Source organism: Petaurus breviceps, unplaced genomic scaffold (genome assembly GCF_028583685.1).
Source record: "Petaurus breviceps papuanus isolate PSGF00001 unplaced genomic scaffold, PetGlider_PUasm1.0 91133, whole genome shotgun sequence".
Classification (NCBI taxonomy): domain Eukaryota; kingdom Metazoa; phylum Chordata; class Mammalia; order Diprotodontia; family Petauridae; genus Petaurus; species Petaurus breviceps.
Window position 1 is genome coordinate 88,069,411 of NW_027187419.1, and position 24,264 is coordinate 88,093,674.

Sequence of the window (24,264 nt, forward strand, 5' to 3'; positions counted from 1 at the left end):
TATATATATATATATATATATATATATATATATATATATATATATATGTTTATAAGTATACATAGACAGAGGGCACAGGACCAATTTAATAGGAAGGGTCAATACTTAAAAGTTGAAATTAAGAGGTGAGAGAGGAATATAATGAGAGGAGATGGGGAGAGACAGAATGGGGTAAACTATCTCATATAGAAGAGGCAAGGGAAAATGGTTGCAATGGAGGGAGGGGAAGAATAGGAAGGCAAAAGGGAATGGGTCAACCTTATTCTCATTGAATTTGGCTCAGGGAGGGAAAGACATACACACTAAATAGGATATCTCATCCTACAGAAGAGTAGGGGGAAGGGGATGAGAGGGGGGATGATGGAAGGGAAGGCAGGCTGGGGGGGGAGAGAAGTTGGAAGCACCCACTTTTGAAAAGGGACAGGATCAAAGTACAGAATAGAACAAATGGGAGGTGGGATAGGAGGGAGGGAAATATAGTTAGTCTTTCACAATATATCTACTATGGTAATGTTTTGCATTCGCTACACATGTACAACCTATACTGCATTGCTTATCTTCCCAGTAACGGTGGGTGACAAGGGAGGAAGGGAATGAATCTGGAATTCAAAGTTTTAAAATTAAATGTTTAAATTTATATATACATATGTATGTATATATATACTATTATTAATAATATTTTATATGTAATTGGGAAATAAGATATACAGGCACTGGGGCATAGAGATCCACCATGCCCTACTGGAAAAGTCGAAAGGGGTATGGGTGAAAATATGGGAGAGAGCAGATTGGAGGAGAGGATATCCTGTGGGACTGCTATTTTGAGGCGGTGGGTAGGGGAAAAACAGGGAGAAAATTTATAACTCAAAATCTAGCAGAAATGAATGAAGTAAATCAGAAATTAATAAAGCACTTGAAAAAAAAGAATTCAGTACAAAGGAATAAAAGAACATATTTACTTAACTTTATTTAAAAATTTAGAATAAGTAGTGATTCTTGTATACTACAAGTCATTCATTGTTTTATTTCAAATAGTGGTTTAAGCCTTTCTGCATGGGATGGAAAATTAGGGGAAAAAAATACTAAAGTTATACAATACTTCACCTGTGTTAAGCTATATCACAAGAAACCACAAGGAGGCAAGGCATTGTGGCACACACTTGTAATCCCTGCTAAATTGAACTGAGGAGTTCTGAGCTATGATAAACCATGCCAAATGGGTGTCTGCACTAAAATTGGTACCTAAGGAGGGGTAAACCAGCCAAATTCAGATACAGAGAAGGCCAAAGCTCCTGTATCAATCACTATTAGGATCAGACCTATTAGAGGCCTTCACACTTCCAACCTGGGCAAGATAGGGGGACTCAATCTCCAAAAAGAAAGAAAGAAGGCAAAGGAAGAAAAAGAAACTGGAGGTAACTGAATATAGTATTGGATTGATTAGATTGGAGAGAAAGTTAATGTAATGCTCTTTTTCTGAAATATTTCAGGGGAATTTGCTGGGTAACATACCAAAGAGTGCTTAACTGATGTGTTTTACTGACTGGCAAGTATTCCTTGAATTAACTTAGCACTACTCCTTCTTTTAATGCTGCCCAGAAAATAAAGCATGTCACAGTACCAAAATATAGCTGGGTGGTTTTGAAAATATGGCATCCTCACTTGATGTTAGCACAATCAAGTGATGTGCTTGGAATAATTTTTTGTAAGAATGTATTTGTTTCCATGGCATTTTCAATTAAAAAAAAAAGTTCTTTTGGAAATATGTCTGACAAGGAAATGAAAGACTGGCATCTTGAAAATGCAAGGCGCTTAATAAATGCTTCAAGAATTAACCAAACACCAGAAAATCTTTATCACTGCTTCAATATAAGGAATGTAAAATAATAAAGACAACTCGACTTTTCTTTAATAGAAGGGAAAAAACAAAACAGAACACAAGCCTAATTTTGCTTGAGTTTACTACACTAGCAAACACATTGGTACACATCAAAAAAATCCTTCCTGAAAATTTAGGATGATTGAAATCAGAGTTCATCCAGAAGGCTTTTGCAATAGTCATACAAGAAACAGCAAATGATATGTGGCTATGTCTCAGTCCAAGCCAAAAGTCAGAAAGAGGATCAACCAAATCAATTCTTTAAACTGGTGGGAAAATGTGTATGTCTTTGGACAAACTGAGTGTGTTGGGACAAATATTTGGTTTTAAAATATCTCACTGTTTCCCTATCTAAGTGGCAAATCTTGACATGCCACATCAACCTGTGGAATTAATAACTAAAGTACAACTTGTAGGGTAGCTGTGGCACATCTGATTTAAGGAAAAAGACACAAAAATAGGGGAAGATGTGAAATGAAAAGTCTATAGTAGAATAAAAAAAAAAACCTCCAAAAGAACTATGCTTTGCTATTTAAAAAGTCGCAGGTTAGTCCTCAGTTCAACTTAACACAATATTGAATTTGCACTTAATATGTCTAACACACTGTACTAGGTTCTGGGAAAACAAACACAAAATGAAACATTATAGAACTCAAAGAGTCCATATGCTAAATTCTAGAGTGGCCAATTCAATGCTCTTTTGAGTTGTCTGTCCTGAATCTTGCTGGGGTCAGAATCTATCAATTCACTGACACCAATTTCCTTTTTTAAGTACAATAAACTTCCTAGATAATACATAAGCCCTAGTATCCAAATAGTAACTGATAGAACACTTTGGTTTGCAAAGTAATTTCCATATCTCATGTGATCCCTACAACAATTCAGTTAGAGAGGTGCTATCATTATTTCCATTTTACAGATGAGAAAACAGAAGATGAGAGCACTTAAATCACTAGTCCAAGGTCACACAGCTAGTCTGAGACAGGATTTGAACTCACATCTTCTACACTACAAGTCTGACACTTTGCCACCAATCAGGCAGTTGCTCTTTGGTTATGATTTTTTTATTATTACAAGTACAGGGATACTATTTTATGAAAGGATGTTTTAGGAACAGATGAGAATTTCCAAACAAAAACATTGCCTGAATTTACCAAAAAGAAATAAAGATTCCCAAATAAATGATCAACTGTGAAGTCTACAATCATCCCCTGGCTATGGAATCCCAAACTTTTTTTTTTTTTAACATATCATGTACTTGCCAAACCTATAATTTGAAAAATCTCAACATGATTGACGAGAAACTCTAAAACAATATAACAGTCTAGAGTTTCGAGGTCAACAACCTTACCCTGTTAATATTGAAGCAGGAGCTACAATCTGTACTGATGTTCCATTAGTGGTTTCATTGATACCTGATGTATTGACAACAAATAGTTTTACAGTCGGATTCGTGGCTCCTGCCTAGGGGAAAAACATTTTTAAAAAATACATAAATAAAAGTGGTATTTTGTGATCACACAAGAGTTTTTTCTATAAACTAAATAAATTGAAATTTAAAATCTCTAAATTCATTATAATTAATATATTACTTACATTAATATAATTATAATTTCATTTCATATTTTCACATTGAGAGATCAAATATTTCCTTCTATTCTGACTAAGTCAAAGCACTTATGAAGGACAACTCTTTCTTTCACCTGCATTTTTTGATGTTCCTATAGATGAACATTTCAACTCAAGGCAAAAAAGGTAGTTGTATTTAAAAATACAAAACGGTTTTCATCATTTTTTTTCTTTTACAACTCAAAGAAGGATGAAGTGATCCCTAACACGGGATCACATGGTCAAGTTTCCTTAGCCGCCCATCCAAATATGATTCTTGTACACTGTGACTCCAGTTCCAAGGATTTCTCACACTTTTTCTGAATCCTATGCTTGATTCTGATTAATCAAACAATTGATCAACTGCTGGAACATCTTATCATTTATTTTTCATGGATTGGATAATTTTTTTTTGACAGGAAAAGGCAGGGCAATTGGGGTCAAGTGACTTGCCCAAGGTAACACAGCTAGTTAAGTGTCAAGTGTATGAGGCAAAATTTGAACTCAGCTCCTCCTGACCATGCTCTATTTACTGCAGACACCTAACTGCCCCTATGCGTTGCATCATTTGATTGATGGTCTGTAAGATTACGAGTTGGGCCAAGATCCTCCCCCCTCACCTACACCACTAGTTTACCTGGCCTATATATACATGGAGTAGATTGTTGAATTGACTTTGGTCACTGACAAATATACGGTGATCCTCAAATATTGGAGGTTACAGATGGTTAGCCAACTCAAAACCTATACTGTATTGCCAGAAGACTTAGTTAAGAGATCCTAGACACAGAGCTAGAGGAGACTGGGGAGTCATCTAGGTCAACCTTCTCATTTTATAAAAGAGGAAACTCTAGTAAAGAGGTTTAAGTGACTTTCCCAAGGTCACACACATCATACATAAATGGCTGAGCCAAGATTCAAACTCTGGTCTCCAGTGCCAAAACCAAGGCTCTTTCTAAACCACCTGAGAAATTTCTGAAGAGAATAAGCAGCTTTTGTCTATGATGAACTAAACTTCAAGTCAATAATTTGGCATTGAAACAATATAAATATACTTTAAGTCACAACTTCTCATCAGAAATACCTAGCTACCGTGGTGGAATTCTAAAATAAAATCTAAATAAGAAATCAGGATGAATTTTGACCTTCCATTTCCTGTCTTTTGTGCCTTCGCCCAGGCGGTTGGTCTCCTTTCCTAGCAATGCATTGACTCCCCTCTCACCTCTGACTCTCAGAATTCCAATCTTCCTTGGGAGGTTGGGTTCAAATCCTTCCTAGACCACGTTCTTTCTCATTCCTTTCCCAGTAACTTATTGCCCTCTCACTCTCCAAAATGACTTATAGTTACTTTTCTGTATATGTGTATCCCACCCCCTCCCTCAGAGAGAAATAAGAGTTAACATTTAAATAGGGTTCATCAACAGGGGATGACCTTGGGCTCCAATTACCAGTGACTTTAAGAAACAACAGTCTTTTTTTTTTTTTTGTATGTTAGATGCAATTTAAAGCTACACTTCTGACTCTCCCAGACTTTCTCAGTCACATATTGGAAGCCCCCTCTGTAGCCACAGGCTCTCCCTCTGACTGACTCCCAACAGCCTCCATTTTAAAATAGACCCAGGCTAACCATGTCTTCTTTCTCCTGCCTTTCCTGGACTTTCTTTGCGATGCTCCCCCCACAGGGTACCTTCATCTCCCCTCACCTCTTTTCAACTTTTTTTAATGTGTTTTCTTCTTCCATTAGAATATAAGGTAGGGGTACACAGTAGACACTTGATAAATGTTTACTAAATTGAATTATATTAACACCATCTGGTACATAGTGCATGCTTAATAAATGTTTATTAACTTTACTAGGCTATAACTGATATATGACTTTTCATATATTACCTCATTTGATCTTCACAATAATCTTTGGAAGTAAGGGCTATTATTAGGTCCATTATATGGATGAGGAAACAGACTAAGGGCAGATACTTGCCTGGGCCAGTACTGAACTCAAATCTTTCTGGCTCCTACATTCCTTCCTTATACCACCCTTGCCTCTTAGCTAAGCTCCTCAGGGAAGGGATTATTTCACTTTTGACTCCAGTTTTAGCACAATGTGCTAAAACGTGCTAGCAACTAGCACAATGCTTTGCATACAGCTGGTGATTAATAAGTGTCTGCTTAATGTCCAAACAATGTATTTTGAGTGGCACCCACACGTCCTAGAGAAATGACCTTTGCATCCCAGTTCTGCCTCTAATTACCTGAGTAACCTTGGACAAATCACTTCATCTGTGTGGGCTTGTCATTATCTATAAAGTCACAGGTTTATACTGACTATAGTTTCCAACTAGTTTCTAACCAAGAATCTTAATGAACATAAACACAGAGTATATAACTAATTTTTTTTTCTTAGAGGCAATGTGGGCTAAGTGACTTGTCCGGTCATTGAGCTATTAGGTGTCTGAGGTCACATTTGAACCCAGGTCCTCCTGACTCCGGGGCTGGTGCCACTGTGCCACCTAGCTGCCCCACAACTAGTTCTTAAAAGCAAAAAACTTCCTAAAAGACCTAGTAGGAACATCTTTCTGAACTTGGAATATTAAGTTCCTACAAAGACAAATGTCCCATGCCTAGGATAAACTCAATTTACAAAGTAACATATTATCACTCCCACTGTTTAATTTTGACCATAATAACTACCATTTCCTTCATTTGAGACCATCTGACTTCATTACCTACTCCCCTTTTGCTTTTAGAGATGTCTCATTCAAACATTTCCATTTTCCCCTATCTCTCTTTCAAAAGCATTTTCTTATCTTTTTCTGCTTGTCATTCCTCAAAGTTTTTGGAGAAATTACAAAACCTTAAATCACACTCTTTCCTGGGATAATAAAAATACTTTAAAATTGCCAGATGCTGTTGACTTCAGCAAGAGTAATCACAGCAAGCTGTTGAAGAGAGACTGACAATATTTTCATTAGCAGGAATGGATTAAAGGAAACTATTCTCTTTTAATCAAATTACCGAAACACTATATGGAATAGAACACAGACCTTTGGATATGGAAGCTGAATAGTCTTCGGGTACTGAAATGATTCATCAGAATAGAAGGAGTATTGCATGATAGGAACTTTTGTATCATTAAATTGGGCATATGCTAGAAAAGTGCCGTCTGGAGACCACCACAGAGCGGAGTAATCACTAAAGACTTCCTCTGGGGAAAAAAAAAGATATAAATTCTTCAGTTACAAGAAATATCTGATAAATTGGCTTTGGCATCCCAAATATTGTTCTCATTAGCTTAAGTAATTATAGTAGAGTTCAACTAAATGAACCACTTTACATTTTCTGGGCTTCCAAAACCAAAGTAATACACATAAATAAATGTAAGTTATATTTTCTGAATTTGGATTTCTAAATAGAATAATGCTATTTTATTCCACTGTTATGTATTCTGTCACCATCGCAAAGTAAATCATCCATCCTCAATTTCTGCATTTTAGAATCTCCTACATTTTAATACTTAGAAGCATAGTAAAAACCAATTGAATCAAGTACAGAAGACTAGTCTGTATCCCCTAATATAATTTTCAAACATTCACCAAGTCAACACATCCTCTCAAACCAACCCATCCTTGCCCCTCCCTTCCCACCAGGATTCTCAGTAGCCATCCCCCAGAGGATGCTGAAACAGTAGAAAATACTTAATAAGAATACACCATGTTTATTATTCTACATAATTTGCTTCCTCAGAGAAGGAATGGGAAATGACTCCTGAATGTATGTCATATCATAAAGCACTATGACCCCTAATCATCTCTCCCATACATAATAGTAACATCTGGCATTTTACAAATATTATCTCATTCAATCCTCATAACATCCCTGGACATAGGCACTATTATTATCCCCACTTTACAGATGAGAAAACTGAGGAAGACAAAGGTTATGTGACTTGCCTAGAGTGCCAGAACTAGACACTTGTCTTGAGACTGGATTTGTCTTCCTGACTCCAACTTCAGTGCTCTATCCACTGAGTTACTTGGTTGTTAAGAGATTTTGCTGATATTAACAAATTCCTCTGGGAAATTAAATATCCCCTCGAGAATGGGTTCTTAACCTTTTCTGTGTCGTGGACCCTTTTTGTACTATGGTGAATTTTATGATCTTCTTTTCAGAATAACATTATTTTTTTAAAATTCATTTGTTTTTCAGTTGTGTCCAAGTTTTCGTGACCCCATCTGGGGTTTTCTTGGTAGAGATACTAGAGTGAGTGGTTTGCCATTTGCTTCTCCAACTCATTTTACATATAAGGAACTGAGACACATGTAAATGTGTAAATACAGAGGATTAAAAAGCAAAGCAATGATGTTGAAATAATTATCAAAATACTAAGAAAACAAATTGATGTTCCTCAGCTTAAGAACTCTTGCCTTAAAGAATCATTCACATATCAGTGTGATTTTATTCTGTCAAGACAATGCTAAATTGAGGTGACCTTCAGTGAATCACTTTGGATTTTGTGCCTATGGGGGAGAGGAAACATAATTGATTAAATTGAGAGTTAAGGGGCCACAGGTGAAAGGGGAGGAGGAGTACTGATGGGGAAACTTCAGATTCTAGCATTCAAGCGATGTTCTTTCTTCATCTTTAATATAAACATTCTTCATTCATCCTTCCTAGTGACAAAGCCTTCCCTGCTAATTTGGAATGGAAAGCTCTTGTGGATAGAAAATCTTCTCAGATATCATTAAGACTGTTAAGTCTAGGGGCGGCCAGGTAGCACAGCGAGTAAGAGCACCGGCTCCAGTGATGAGAAGACCTGGAGATCTAATCCCGGGCTCAGACACTTAGCACCCACCCAGAAACACCTGGCCGTGTAACCTTGAGCAAGTTACTTAACCCCAATTGCTTAGGGGTGGCCAGGTGGCTCAGCGAGTAAAAGTACCGGCTCCAGGGTTGGGATGACCTGGAGATTGAATCCCAGGCTCAGACACTCAGCACCACACCCAGAAATAACTGGCCGTGTAACCTTGAGCAAGTTACTTAACCCTGATTGCTTAAAAAAAAAAAAAAAAGACTGTTAAGACTCAGGAATAAATACAGTCTTAGGCACTTAACTAGCTGTATGAGCTGGGCAAGTCACTTAACCCCACTGCATCCCCTCCCCACCAAAAAAAAACCTGTCTAGACCCAGGAATAAATAGAGGCTCCAGATAGTAGAACAGAAAGCATGTTAGACCTAAAGGCAGCAGATCTGGGTTCAAATCTGATGGTTATCTATGGCCAAGGGCAATGCCTCTCACTTTCCCCAACTGTAAAATGGGGAAAACAATGCTTTCACTGTACCAAGTGACTGTAAAGCAATTACTTTATAAACCTAAAGTTTTAAATAAATGTGAGTGGTCAAGTCAAATTCTATTTTAACCAACTCAAAGTAGAAGGAAGGTTCCCAAATCATTTTCCTGTAAGGTACCCTTTCCAATGGAATTTGTTTCTAAAGTTTTTTAAGTGCTATGGTTTCAGAATTTGACTTCATTTTCCTGTTATAGATGATTAGATTCCCAGGCCAATTCACAAATGGCTAATAGGAGTATAGTCTGAGTTCTATGTCTCAAAAAGGGACTATGTAATATAGGAAGAATCAGGAAAGATAAAGACAGAGGAAGGAAAAGGATGAAGAATAACAGAAGGGGGAATTTGAAGAGGAAGAAGAGGAAGAGGATTTAAAGGGGGAAGAGGAGAAAAAGCTTCCAAACTCCCAAGAGAGTAGGTCCTTTCTTTTCCTGGCAATCTCAGTTGCATAGAAGATTCTCTGCATATAACAGGTAATTAAAATATTGAATTGAATTGAATTGAATTGAAAAGGACAAGAGGAAGAAAAAGAAGAGAAAGTGAAGATAAGAAAAAAGGTTTCAAATTTCCAAATCTACTTCTCTTTCTCCCATCCCAAATCATGATTCCTTTTCTGAAAAAATATCAATTTCCAGAGCTAAAAGAACCTTTATTGACTAGATCATTGAATTCCATCATTTAACAAGTGAGAAATCTCCCCCTGAAAAGTTAAGCGATCTGTCCACAGGGTCAGGTTCTCTGATTTCAAAACCAATATTAATTCCATCACCATTCTTCTAGTAAATTAACAAAAGAAGATGCTTTTGAAATCAAATGAGTCACTGATTGGTAGGTTTTCTGGAAGTGTGGGAAATTTTTCAGGGTCCTGAAAGATTTCTGGGAAGAATACATCAACCTCTTTCCTCCCCATTTCTATACCCACAAGTCTGTGAAAGCTCCAGGATTTGTTCCTTCTGGTTCTTATGTCAGTGAAGGCAGAGGTTTCTGCAGGTCAGTGCAAAGTCTGTCCAGGTGGATGAACAAAATGACAGAGTAGGGAGGAGTGGAGCTGGGGTAATCTCTATGGGCTCATAATTATCTATCCAGCAATTCTACTGTATAGCATGTAGTTACTCCAAAGAAAATATACCCAGGATCATTAAAATGTGCATTTACAAGTGACTGATTCTTAGATTAGATATAGGCAGAACTTAAAGTTCTGACCTAGGTAAATTAATATCATTTACAATGATCAGATGAGCAGGGAATATAGTCAAGATTCTTAGAAACCAAGCCTCAGGTCACAGTTCCACTGTGTGACCTTGGTTCACTTCCTAAGGCCTCTAACTCTGCTCCTAAAGAGAAGACTGAACTAAATTATCGCCATAAAATCCTTTCCAACTCTACCTCTCCATGAGGAAAAAATTTCTTTGTTCCAGTATTTCTTTGGCTTTTAGAAAACACTAGATTCAAGCAGTTGAAAGGTGGGGGGTTTTGTTCTTCATAAACATGATTCATTTGTGAACAAATAGTAACTAGGTTGGATCTCTTTAATCAGAACAACCTACAGGGAATTTGGGAACTTTCTCAAAATTCCATTTAGTCTGGTAACTACAAAAGAGCCTACTATACATTTTACCAACACATTCACTGTGCATGAAACACCCAAACATCACTTTCAAAAGCTGTTGATACTAATGACCTCCACATTTTAACAAATGTTATCTCTAATCATTTTCCCCACTTTTAAAAGCAGGAAACCAATTTTTTTTCTAGGAGCAAATGGGCACAAATCTTTGGAAAATTGCTTTCTCTCTCCAATGCCCCCACCCCTTAGGTTTTATTCTCTCTCTGCATGGAATGTTGTGACATTGTTTTTCTTTCCTTATCAACTACTGTTAGTAAGATAGATCTGGCTGGAAAATATTTGACTAGAATCTGTTCACTCATCAGTCTCCAGGGTCTGGGGAGTTACCTAAACCTAAGCCTGTAATAAGGCCATAGACCTAAAGATTTATTGCAAACCCCTGTGGTCTAATAATTTATAAAATAGGCTAGTGTAAAGCATTTCTTTAGCTTATAAACTAATACATTTTGTGTATTCTAAAATAGGCTGTGATGGCTTGCATTTTGCATATACTTTCAAAAAGATAACAATTTGTATTTTCTGGTTTAAAAAAGTTTTTGAAACTGTACCTTCATAAACCCAGTCAGTTATACCATTAAATATTACATTTTCTTTTCCATTATAGGTGATCCTCAAACTTGGCAAATGTGGTTCATTTTTTATATAAATATCATTATTCCAAACATATGCCTATAAAGAAACAATAAGAATAATGTATTAGAACACCTTTTCCTTATAATTTCTTTGAGTTTTCCACATTCCCTTCCATTAGATTATGAATTTTAACATTAGAACACCTTTTAACCCAACTATTTAAATTACAAATTGTATCTTCGAAAGACAGGGGGAAATAAATCCTAATAAACATATGAGAAAAACCAAAACTTAGACTAGTTAGCCACCTGACCCAAAGATAGACAATGTCTGGTACACAGTAGGCACTTAATAAATACAGTGTCAATTGACTGTTTCATTGATAGAGTGTCCTATAGCATAGAAGCTTCAAAGCTTAGTAGTTTTCCATTAGTCAAAAAGCATGATGTGTGCTTTGAAAGTATCAACATGGTCAAATACTTTCATTTGAGTTTTGTGGTTTTGAGTTTTTTTATTCATATATAATCATTCAATTTTGTTTGCTGTTGGGAAGGACAAAGGTCACCAGTTTCACCAAATTCATCCATCCCTTTTCAATTCCGACAAGTTGATTTGCATGACAACCAGGAATATTATTGGTATGAAAAAGAAGCTCCTTTTTTGCTGGATGTTCATCCATTATGTGTGGGGGAGTTCCATCTTAGTCCTGGGCTTTCTTCTTTGCTCCATATTCTCTCCCTTGGTGATCTCATTAGCTCTCTAGTTTACTTACTAGTTCAATCTTTACCTATACACAAATAATTCCAAAGGATTTCAGTTAAATCCCAACCTCTCTCCTCAATTCCAACTGTGCAGTACCAACTGCTTACTGAACATTTTAAAATGGATGTTCCAAAGGTATCTCAAACTCAACCTATCCAAAAAGGAGCTCCTTATATCTTTCCCAAAACCCATCCTTTCTCAAAACTACTCCGTTTCTTTTTATGGCACCAGCTCCATTTAGTCACCCACATTTCCACCCTTGAAGTCTTCCTTGACTCATTCTTCTCTCTCAACCACCATATACAATCAATTGATCCAAATTTCCAAAACATCTCTCACATACTCTTCACTCAAGACCTTCTCACTTGGAATACAGAAAGAACTTTGAAATTAGTACCCCTACCTCCACTTTCTGGCCTCTCTGACCCATTTTGCACATAGCAAATATTCCTAAATATTTTATTAATATTAATATTCCTAAAACATATCTATTAATACTCTTGCACTCAAAAATCTTCAATGATTCCCTATTACCTCTAGGACAAAATACAAAATCCTCACTTTACACTGTCACAATCCAGCTCCCAGCTACACTTCCAATCTTATTTCCTATTCTTCACACATTCTCCAACCCAGGTAAACTAGCCTACTAGATCTTCCTCCTATACATCATTCCTTCTTCATCCATGACTTTGCACAAGTAGATTCACATGCTTAGAATTAACTCTCTTGGGGTGGCTAGGTGGCGCAGTGAGTAAGAGCGCTGGCCCCTAGGAGGACCCGGATTGGTTCTGGGCTCATATACTTAACACCCACACAAAAAAACTGGCCATGTAACCTTGGGCAAGTTACCGAACCTCATTTGCTTATTAAAAAAAAAAATGAATTAACTCTCTTTCTACTTCCACCTTTAAGGACAAGGACTTTCATTTTTGTCTTTGCATTCTCAATGTCTAACAGACTATCAATAAATGTTTGTAGAATTGAATCAAATTTAATTTTCTTATTCTAGCTTTAATTTTATTAATTTTATTTTGCATTAATTTTATTTCTGTAAAGGCCATTTTCCCCTACATACTACATACATATAATTGAATTGCATTAATTTTATTTCTGTAAAGGCCATTTTCCCCTACATACTGAAAAGTAGCCTAATTTGTCATATATAATGTTCTTAGAGTTGTCACAGCTGGTTACAAATTTAAAATTCCATTTTCCTCTTATTTTTTTAATGGTATGATTTTTTTCTATTTGGTTTACTTGAAATTCATTACAGTATATAGTATAAGAAGTAGGTCAAAAACTATTTTCCTCCCATTGCTCTCCAGTGTTCCCAGCAGTACTTAATAGATCTTTTGTTTTATTAATTATTTTTAATTTCACTTTTGCTGATCTCACCTTTAATTTTCAAAAGTTCATCTTTATTGTCTTGGAATTATTAATTTATTGGTTATTTTTTAAAAATTGCATTACTTAATTATTTAATACTTTCTCTTCTACTAATTGCAGAGCTCAAGGATATTAAGTGCACACTATATTTTAGTATATTATTTCATTATTATAATCCTCTTGAATGTAATTGATTTTTCTATCAGGAAGCCAATAATCCAGCCATTTGATGAGGAATTATTTGGTAATGGCAGCTGTGATAGGGATAGGAATTAGACCAGTGATTTTACTGGCCTAGGGAGCTCCTGGAAAAAGAAACTCCTCTACGAATAAAGGTGACTTTTCTGTAACTCACAGTCTGAGAAAGTTGCTCAAAGCACTGACAGTTAATTAAGGAACCTGCCCAAGGTCACACAGACAGTTATGCTTCAGAGGTGGTATTTGAAACCAGGCTTTCCTCCCTTCAAAGTCAGCTCACTGTCCACTATTCCATGTTGCAGTCTATTAAACAAAAATACTGAAAACGACCGTGAGTGTTGGGTGGCCTTCTCAGCTTTTGCAGTTGTGGGACAGCACAAGCTCTTGAGATGGATAACCAAGATTCAACTGCTGTCTGGAAATTACTATTTAATTTTGGGCAAATCACTTCACCTCTAACCACTTAACGTTGTGCATAGCACAGGCTTTCTTGTTCTTCAACTGTAAAATGAATGGTACTGGGGTATGTTCCAGATCTAGAAATGTAATCCTGTGAGGGAGACTTGGTTAAATGATCTAAAAGTAGAACACTGTCCCTGTCTATAACAATCACAATAGGACATTTAATTCATTCAACAAACATTTATTAATTACTGGTGTGCAGAGTAATCTACTAGGTGAGAAAAGAGATACCAAGTCTAGATAATTCAATTCAATCCATATCTGGGTCTACTATGTGTTAGACACCGTGCTAAGCACTGGGGAGAAAAACAAGAATAAGAAAGACAGTCTATACCCTCAAAAAGTTTATAATTCAATGGAGTAAAACAAGAAAGAAGTTAGAAAGCAAGAGGGAAGGGGAACTAGGAGTGTCCAATGGAGTTGAAAGCAGATAAAACTTAATCACTTCCCGAATATAAACAATAACTATGACATACAATATTACATGATAAAAGCATTGAAGAGGCCCAAAATGCCACATAAGGCCTCCATGAGGTCCATAACAATTAGGAGAATCAAGATAAGCCCAATGATGATGATGATGATGATGATGATGATGATGACAGATGACACTATGTGCCAGGTACAAAATGTTTACAATTATTATCTTAATTCATCATCACAACAACCCTGGGAGGTGGGGTTATCATCCCCATTTTACAATTGAGGAAACTGAGGGGCTTTCCCAGAGTCATACAGGTAGTGTCTAAAGTCACATTTGAATTCAGATCTTCCTGACTCCAGAACTAGTGCTCTATTCACTACACCACCTAGCTGCCTCGTTGGTCATGCCAGAAAAAAGCTTTTTGGTTAGACCTTAAAGGACAGAAATTTTACAGGTATGAGCAAAAAGGACAAGGTAGGCATGTGGACAAAGGCATAAAAGTAAAAAAACACTTAATATGCTCCAAGTGTGTTTGGGGTTGGGCAAATAAGTCTAGCATAAATGGAATGTAGATTATGCGGAAGGGTGTGATATGAGATAAGTTTAAGTGCAGTGCCAGATTGGGCTTGAATTCCAGTAAAAGGAATTTGAACATTTTATAGCAAAGAGAGTCACAGAAGATTTTTGAGCAAAGGAAACTTTATGAATAGACCTATAGATCAATAAGATTATGCAAGTAACAACATGGAGAATGCAATGGAAGGGAGAGAAACAAGGTGCAGTAAACCAGGTGGGAGCTATGTATTGAGATGGTAGCAGTGGAAATAGAAAGCAGGTATTGTGAAAGGAAAATTTTAAAAACTCAAAGGGGAGAGTCAAAAGTAACCCCAAATTTATGAACAATTATGAACATCTGCATTTACGAACCAATTTGTGACCAACTGGTGACCAGGAGATCTGCTGTATAAAACCAGGAATTTTCTCATCTAAAACCAACTCTCTAGAAGAAAAACGAAACAAAATAAACAATATTTATGATTCACTGTAATCTCTTCTTTCCCTCTCCCAAAACCAGTATTAACCCCTGATAGATTTTATATAAAGCCACTGACCTCTTACTTAAATCATATATGTCATATGAAGCTGTGTAGGAATGCCTCCAAGTCTGTAAAAGAAAACAGGTAAAATTTTTTTAACCTCTTTTTTTTTGTTAATTTGTTTATTTACTTTTAGTTTACAAGATTCAATTCCACAATTCCTTGAGTTTCACATTCAGTCTCCCTCCCTCCCCTCCCCGCCATGGCTGCATACAGTCAAGTATAGGAACTGTAAATACTTTCACATTAGACATTAGTCAGGTTATAAAGATGGATTGTATCAGATGGAATGATAAATGGTAAAGAGGACATAATACCAAAAAGAAAAGGAAAATGATCAGGTTGTTTGCTTCAATCTGGATACAAACTCAGTTCTTTCTAGTTCTTTCTCTGGATGTAGACATCTCTCTCCATCATGAGTCTTTTGGAATTGACTTATATCACTGTATTGCTGAGAAGAGCCCAGTCAATCAAAGTTGGTCATCACACACATGTTGTGTCTGTAATTGTGTACAGATTTCTCCTCGTTCTACTCTTCTCACTCAGCATCAGTTCATATAAGCCTCTCCAGGTAAATATGAAGTCCATCTGCTCCTCATTTCTTATAGCACAATAGTATTCCATAACATGCATATACCACAACTTGTTCAGCCATTCCCCAATTGATGGGCACTCCCTTAATTTCCAATTCTTTGCTACCACAGAAAGAGCTGCTATAAATATTTTTGTACATATGGGTCTTTTCCCCACTTCTATGATCTCTTTGGGATACAACCCTAGGAGTGGTATTGCTGGGTCAAAGGGTATGAAATTATTTATAGCCCTTTGGGCATAATTCCAGATTGCTCTCCAGAAAGGTTGGATCAGTTCACAACTCCACCAGCAATGCATTAGTGTTCCAATTTGCCCACATCCTCTCCAGCATTTGTCATTTTCCTGTTTTGTCATCTTAGCCAATCTGACTGGTGAGATGTGGTAAAATAGGTGAACTTCTTAATGACATAATGACATTCTGTACATAAAAATCTTACCACCTGTTCTTGATAAGCTAGCTAAGTAGACAAGATAATAACTTAAATTTCCTATGTTTTATGGAAAGAAATTCCTATCCTAGAACTTCCTCGTTGTCATTATTAAAATCATGTCTCATCCTTCTGTATCTGTTATGTTTTGAAGGAAAAAAATAGTATTAGTAGTTTAAAAAATCCTCTCTCCTAAATCCTTATCCTGTATTTCCAGGCTTTCTAAATATACATAAAGTTCAGTAGAATTTTAGAAAATAAAAAAAAAATAAGACTAGTTCAGGATATTTTAATTTGTAAATGAGACCTATGAATATGAAGTATAAAAATAGTTTTTTCTATGATGATTTTTTAATTTAACATTTATTGGCCATACATTTGGCAAACTGGATTCTGCGTTGTTAATAGCCATGAGGTCCTCGAAGTGTTTACTTGATATTTTGTTCATTTGCAGGGAATGGAGATGCTTAATATGGACACAAGATGTTTCTGCTTACGACTCCCAGATGACAAGTCTGGTCTTTTATGAGTCACAAATGAGTAGCTTCCTTAAAAACTTCCCTGAATTTGTATAATAATAACATCAACAATAATAACAAATCTAACATTTTTGTAGGTTTTTTTTTTTAAATAGTTGCATGACACCTCAGAAACATGAACCTTTTAAAGTTTCAAAACAACTACTTATCATACTCTGCCTGAACAGAGCCCTGATTAGAGACGTCAAATTTCAGGAAACTTTGGGCCACCAGCTATCTCACTGTCTTTTTTTGGGGGGAGAGGGGAGGGGCAGTTAATAAAAGGAAATTGAAAGTGGAAATTTTCAGGAAAATATAAATACATTCAAAGCTTACTACAACAGTAGCAATTTTATATTATATTATATATTATGTTATGTTACATTATAAATAAAAAATACTAACTAGTATTTTTTTCCAGGTATAAAATGTATCATGAATAATTTGATTTACAAATGAATTTATTTGGTATTTTAACAAAGAACTATACTCATGTTAATCTTTTCTGTGGATTTCAAGTCACTATTTCAATGCTTTTGCACTGGCTGTCCCTCATGGCTAAAATGCACATCCTTCTCACGTCTCTTAGAACTCCATAAAAATTTAGCTTAAGGGGCCGCTAGGGTAGTGTAGAATGTAGGTCCAGAGTCAGGAGGACCCGAGTTCGGTTCCGGCCTCAGACACTTAACACCCACACAAAAATACTAGCCGTGTAACCTTGGGCAAGTTACTTAACCCCAATTGCCTTCCAAAAAGCAAAAAAAAAAAAATTTAGCTTCAGCATTACTACCTACATAGAATCCTTTCCTCTTTTCCCTGTTAGACCTCTCCTCTCATAGAAAATTATCTTTGTAAATTTGTACATTTTTGTAAATATTTTGTCTAAGTGTATTCCTTCCCCCAAATAAAATGTAAGCTCTTTTATAACAAAGACTTTCATTTCTGCCTTTATAACCTCAGCACTGGGCATATTAAAGGTTGTTGGTCAGTCATTTTCAGTCATGTTTAACACTTCATGATCCCATTTGGGGTTTTCTTGGTAAAAATGCTAGCCTGGTTTTGTCATTTTCTTCTCCAGGTCATTTTACAGATGAGGAAACTAAGGCCAACAGGGTTAAGTGACTTGCCCAGGGTCACACAGCTAGTAAAGACTGAGGCTAGATTTAAACATAAGAAGATGAGGTCCAGATGAGGCCCAGAAGAAGGAAGTTATATACTGATTAGTTACATGATAACCCTTTATGACTTCCCACACACACCCACTATACTCAAGATTGTGGATCCTTTAATATTCCCTCCCTTTTCCTTCCTTGCTAGAGTTCTTAACTCTTTCCTGTGTCATAAAACCCACTGAAGGCCGATGAAGACCATGTACCCTTCTCAGAATGATTTAAATAGTATTACAAAGAAAACCAGTTATAATGAAATATTTGAAATATAATAAAAACAATTATCAAAATATTTTTTAAAACAAAGTTCACGGACCTCAGGTTAAGAACTCATTATGCTTAATTCTAGTAAGAAAGACAGTACAATAGCCACTGATCACTAGGTCAAAAGTCAACAAAAGGAAGAAATAAAGCAAAGTCGTCTTAAAGTCTTTGGTTTCTTGAAAATAGCAGCCCCTAGAAACAGTCAAGCACTCTACTGTAAAATAAAGCTCTTGCTTTTCCTTGTAAAGGGGCTAATGCCAAATATCATTGTCTATAAAAGTATTTCTACCATGTCGTTTTCAGAAGTACTATTACACATACACACAGGTATATTTATTAATCCCAATGGGATCAGACAATTAGAAATAGGTTTGCATATTTGAATTTTTTTGCATATTTGAAATTTGCGATTTCAAAATTTAAAATAGTATATTTTATAATCCAACATTATAAGTTGAAAAGGGAGGAGGGTCTAAATCCTTGGAGAAAAATTGATGAAGAAAATTTATTATGCCACAGTTTTCCTTATGTTCTGGGCCTTTATGTCTCTAGTAAGGATGCAGATACTCCTATAAGTACAAGTAAGCTCCTATAAGCAGAATCGAGATACTTAAATATATTATCCCATTTGCACTGAAACCTTTCAAAAATTAAATTCTCAAGTAAATGTTTGGCCAAAGAATGGAAACTGACTTTGAGACTAGAAAGAAAACAACCAACAGCAACAAAAAAAAATACTTCTCAAATAGAAAAGTATTAACAGTGAGGTTGTCTACAAATCTATTTGGGCACAAAAATTAAAATAAATTTTAATTATTTCTAAGAGGAATTACACAGTAAAATTTTTCTTTTGTAGGTGACACTGAGCTGTTTCTCACTAATGAAATATTTAACCAGTGGGAATAACCTTGTAAAAAAAAATTTCACAACCCCAATGAGTGGGAACTAATGGAGAAGGTAAGCTCAAATGTGGTTTGCATTTAAAGTAATGCATTTAGGGGGAAAATGTCCATGTCTGTATATTTACATATGTATATGTTCATATGTAGAAATACTATGTTACATGGGTATTGTGTGTATGTGTATATATACATGAATGCATGCATATATGCACATATATACATAGTACATATAAGGGAATAAAATTATAGGGTGATAAATTTTTAAGACTGAAAAAACTTTAAAGTAATATCTAACAACTATGACCTTGAAAGGCTATCTAGGAATCATTTGGGGGTTTTTGGCAAGGTCAGCCCCATTGGTTAAATATTTTACCACTGAGAAAAAGTTAAGTGTCACCCACAATACTAGTTGATTCCTCTTCAAAATAATTAAATATTATTATTTTGGTCTTAGGTTGCAAGATCCTCAAGGGCAAGGACTGTCTTTTGCTTCTTTTTGTACCCTCAGCCCTTAGCACAGTGCCCAGGACAGGGCGGAGTAGGTGCTTAATAACAGATGCTTACTCATCTTTGAGAGTTAGTTGCCTGGGGTACTGAGAAGGTCAGTTACTTGCCAACAGCCAGACAACCAGTATGTATCAGATACAGGACTTCAAATCCAGGTAGTCCTGACTCTGGGGCCATCTATCTATATCCAATGGGTGGCATGGCCTCTACCCTAGGCTTGCTATGAAGAACAAATGAAATTATGTTTGTTCTTAGTCTCTGAATACATAATGGCCTTTGTTGCTTAAACTCTTTGAGAACAGGGACTATTCCATTTGTACCTTTATTCCCCCAGTACCTAGAATATTGCCTGCCTCATTATCCTTTGATTGTTTGAAATACAGGGTATTGTACAGAGGCTTGCATTCTATAAGTATCTGACTGTCTGATTAAGGCAAGAAATATAACCTTACCCTTGTATAAAACCACAGTGGCAATGCACCTCTTATACTGCTCATCATTTTAAATTATCACAAGAGAACTACACCAAATGAAAGCAATTATAGACAATGAGACCCTGAGAGATTTCCATGAAGACAGAATTTTAAGATTCGAACTCTTAAAACTGGAAATGAAGGGAAGACAAGTTCAAAGTTTATCAAATTGTGAAGGATATGAATAGAGTAAATATAAAACTAATTATCAAATCCTATGGCAAAAGATGACTTTAAATAAGAAGCTTTAGAAAAAGACAAAAGCAGATGCTATTTTATATAGAAGTTAAGAAATCCATGGAATTCAGTTGTCATCATGAACATCATCAATACCCTTGCTATGACTAATAACAAGAACTATAATAATTTAGGCATATATAGAGGGGACAACAAGTATGTCACCACCAATTAATTGGTCTTCCCCTTTTCCTTGGAGGAAGAGAGGCACTTATTTCCTGCAAGCCAACTAAGCATAAAAATGAAAGGCCAACAAACAGGAAAACGGAAATAACCTTCAAAGTTTTCATAAGGAACTCTTTTAACCAGCAAGGACAATGGTGTGATTACAGTTGGACAACCTCTTCACAGTCTTATATGTGTTTAGAGAAATGGCACCAGAGAGAACAAAGAAAGGAAAAGCAACTGGATTAGAGCAATGAGTTTATTTTTTTTTCTTTTGGGAGGGCAATTGGGGTTAACTGACTTGCCCAAGGTCACATGGCTAGTAAATGTTAAGTGTCTAAGATCTGATTTGAACTCAGGTCCTCCTGACTCCAGGGCCAGTGCTCTCTTCACTTCACCACCCAGCCACCCCTCCTCTCTGCTTCTTAACAACCCTGTAGAAGGCCTTTCCCCATCACTCACCCACCCATCCACTCTCTATGGTGATCTTCCTTCTAGATTTCTTTGTACCTTCTATATGCCTGTTTATTTATATTTTGTCTTCTCCAATAGTATTTTAAGCTCCTCAAGGGCAGGACATTTTTGTGTTTTTGTCTTTCTTTGTAACTCTAGCCTGTGCTTGTTGTATTCCAAGAATTAAAAATAAAATAAAAAAATTAAAGAAATTAATCCTAAAAACAAGAGAGAAAATATGACATCACAAAACAGACTGTTATCCTTATATTATACAACTTGAACTCCATGTTGAATCTTCTCCCTGACAGGGCTACCTTTGTCAAGCATATGTCTCCCACTTTTGATGCATGCATGAAAGAAAAACATCTTATTGAAGGCATCTATTAAGGAGGAATTTTTGTCTATCAAATTTGCTTTTTCTATATAGTTCACAAACAAAAGGTATGGTAGGATCTTGTCTTACTTTCACTTACTTTCATCTTTCACTCCCTTGTGTAATATAAAGATAACAGTCTGTTTTGTAATGTCATTTGGAAAACCTTGCCATTTCCTACTAATATAGACGCCCTTGATAAATGTACAAATTCTGATAAAAAAAAATTATGTAGGTAGGAAAATGGGTATATAGATCAGTCAGTACTGATCTCTCACTTGAACTTTTTGTTCCAATCAAACTATCAATCTACCAACATACATTATTAAGCAATTCTTATGTGCCAGGCTAGAGTTACTTTTTTTTTTACTTAATTATTTTTATTAATAATATCAGTTAGCATTTACATAGCTCCTTAAGGTTTGTGAAGGGCTTTACATATATTTCAAGAATGTTTTAGAGCAAGTTACTGATGGTAGATGAATAATGGGTTGGTGAAGACATCTAAGAATACAAATATTTACAAAAATCATATAATCCAACTGCTTCACTTTATAGATAAGGAAAACCAAGATCAGAAAGACTACACTATGGTCAAATAATTAATAAGCAGCAGTCTTAGGATTCAAACCCAGGTCCTCTGACATCAAATCAGGACTCTACAATGCAATGCACTCAGGGCATAGCTTTCTTAACTCTGTAAAACTTGAAATAAGGAGAGAAACCATGTCCTCCAGCAAATAGTCAGGACCAGAATATTAAACAGGATCAGGAATAAACTGGGTCTGCTTCAGCATAGGATTTATCACCTTTGATAGTTACCTCCTAGAAGAATGTTGGAGACTCAGCCACTGAAAAAGGTAATGAGTCTCTGGTGTAACAGAAATCTTGTAGCAGGATCTAAAGTTAATTGAATAATTATACCAAAAGAAAAGTTAACAGATCCTTGACTTTTCTTTTTCTTGAATGATAGGAAGTTAGTCAACATTTATTGAACATCTTCTATGTACAGTGTAATCTACTATAGATACTCTGGAGAAGAAAATGGCAATAGAAAATAACCTCAACCCCTGGGCTCCACTTTCAAGAAACTGGTAATAATATAAACACTGGAAAAAACAAATGCATAGATGTAAACTCAAGAGACAAAAGTAAACATAAACAGCCACAGCTTATCAACACCAGGTCATTAAACATTCTCCCAAATATCTGGCCCTCACTTTTTTTTCCTTTCCAGGAGGCAATTGGGGTTGACTTACCAGGGGTCACACAGCTATTAAGTGTCTGAGGCCAGCTTTAAACTCAGGTCCTCCTGACTCCAGGGCAGGTGTTCCATTCACTGTACCACTTAGTTACCCTCTGGGCCTCACCTCTTGGGCAGCTAGTTGGCTCAGTGAATAAAGTCAGGAGGACCTGAGTTCAAATTCAGCCTCAGATACTTAACACAAAAAAACTAGCCATGTGACCTTGGGCAAGTCACAACCCCAATTGCCCTCTAAAAAAATTGGTTAAAATTAATAATTTGGGGGCGTCTAGGAGGCAAAGTGAGTAAAGCACAGGCCTGGAGTCAGGAGGACCTGAGCATAGATCGGGCCTCAAGACACTTAACACACACACACACAAAACTAGCCATGTAACCTTGGGCAAGTTACTTAACCCAAATTGCCCTCCAAAGGGCAAAAAATAAAGGTAGCTGTTAAATTGTCATCTTTGATTCTTTCCTCTTCACCTGGTCTCTTACATCCAATCAGTTGCTACTGATTCTCTCTTCATTAATTTTTTGTTTCTACAAGATCCTTTCCATTTCTACTGACACTATATTAATTCAGATTCTCTACCTCTCACCTAGACCACTGCAATAATCTATTTCTAGGAATATGCCGGTGAATGTTAACAAGCAGTTCTCTAGGTAGAGGGGGTGGACACACAACACACTTAAATTGAGTCTGCATTATTAAAATTTTCTCCATAATGTTCTTAAGTATAGAAAACAATAAATCAAGCCCTAATTTGTAACATTTACCAATTTTTGAAGTGCAAATATTCATACTGAAAATTCAACAATCAAGTTTTGCCAGTGGTACAAAGCCATTCCAGTACACCACTATTTTCCTGCTTCTAGTTTACATTATTAAAATTGTCTCCATCATGTTCTTAAGTACAGAAAATCAATAAATCAAACCCTAATTTAACTTTTACTAATCTCTGAGGTGCAAATGCTCACACTGAAAATTTAACAATCAGGTTTTACCAGTGTGTAGCAGCAACCACACTGGCATACCCAGGATGGCTGTTAGCACAGGTTCTTAGATCTTCTTTAATAGGAAAGATAGCTGTGTAAGGGATCAACAATCTTTTCAATTACATTCACAAGTTCAAGGGAAGTCAGCACCTTCCTGAACTTCAGACAAAATACAAACAGAGGGGCAGAGTCAAGATGGCAGAGCAAAAGCAGGACCTACCTACCACTCCGGCTTCCACCTTCCCCAATCCATGTAAAAAGGGGACTCTAAACAAACTTTGGAGCTGCAGAACCCACAAAATGACACAAAGAAGCTAACCTTCTGCTTAGAACAGCCCGGCAGGGCGGCAGGAATCACGCTCAGCGCTCTGGGAGCCGAGCCCAGCCCCACTCCGAGGCTTTATCCCCAGGGTGGGCCTGACCAGCCACTGGCCAGAGGGACTCCAAATCAGCAGCAGCTGTGGCCATTTCCAGATTTATCAACACATAGATGTGAAGGACAAAGTGAGAGGTCAGTGCAATCTGGACTTTGGGACCCAGTAAGTGGGAGTGCATCAGCGTTTGCCCCCCC

The 24,264-nt window shown here is 36.4% G+C and overlaps 1 protein-coding gene across 1 annotated transcript in view; it reads right to left on the bottom strand.

The window, feature by feature from the left end:
• The window catches only part of DPP4 (dipeptidyl peptidase 4), a 117,490-nt gene that overhangs the window by 57,176 nt on the left and 36,050 nt on the right, over nucleotides 1-24,264 (bottom strand). The window contains exons 6-10 of the mRNA XM_069079802.1: nucleotides 15,381-15,433; nucleotides 15,196-15,268; nucleotides 11,009-11,129; nucleotides 6,532-6,692; nucleotides 3,231-3,343 (exon numbers count right to left, since the gene is read on the bottom strand). Coding sequence (XP_068935903.1) covers nucleotides 3,231-3,343; nucleotides 6,532-6,692; nucleotides 11,009-11,129; nucleotides 15,196-15,268; nucleotides 15,381-15,433 — 521 coding nt within the window. The remainder of the gene's footprint in view (nucleotides 1-3,230; nucleotides 3,344-6,531; nucleotides 6,693-11,008; nucleotides 11,130-15,195; nucleotides 15,269-15,380; nucleotides 15,434-24,264) is intronic.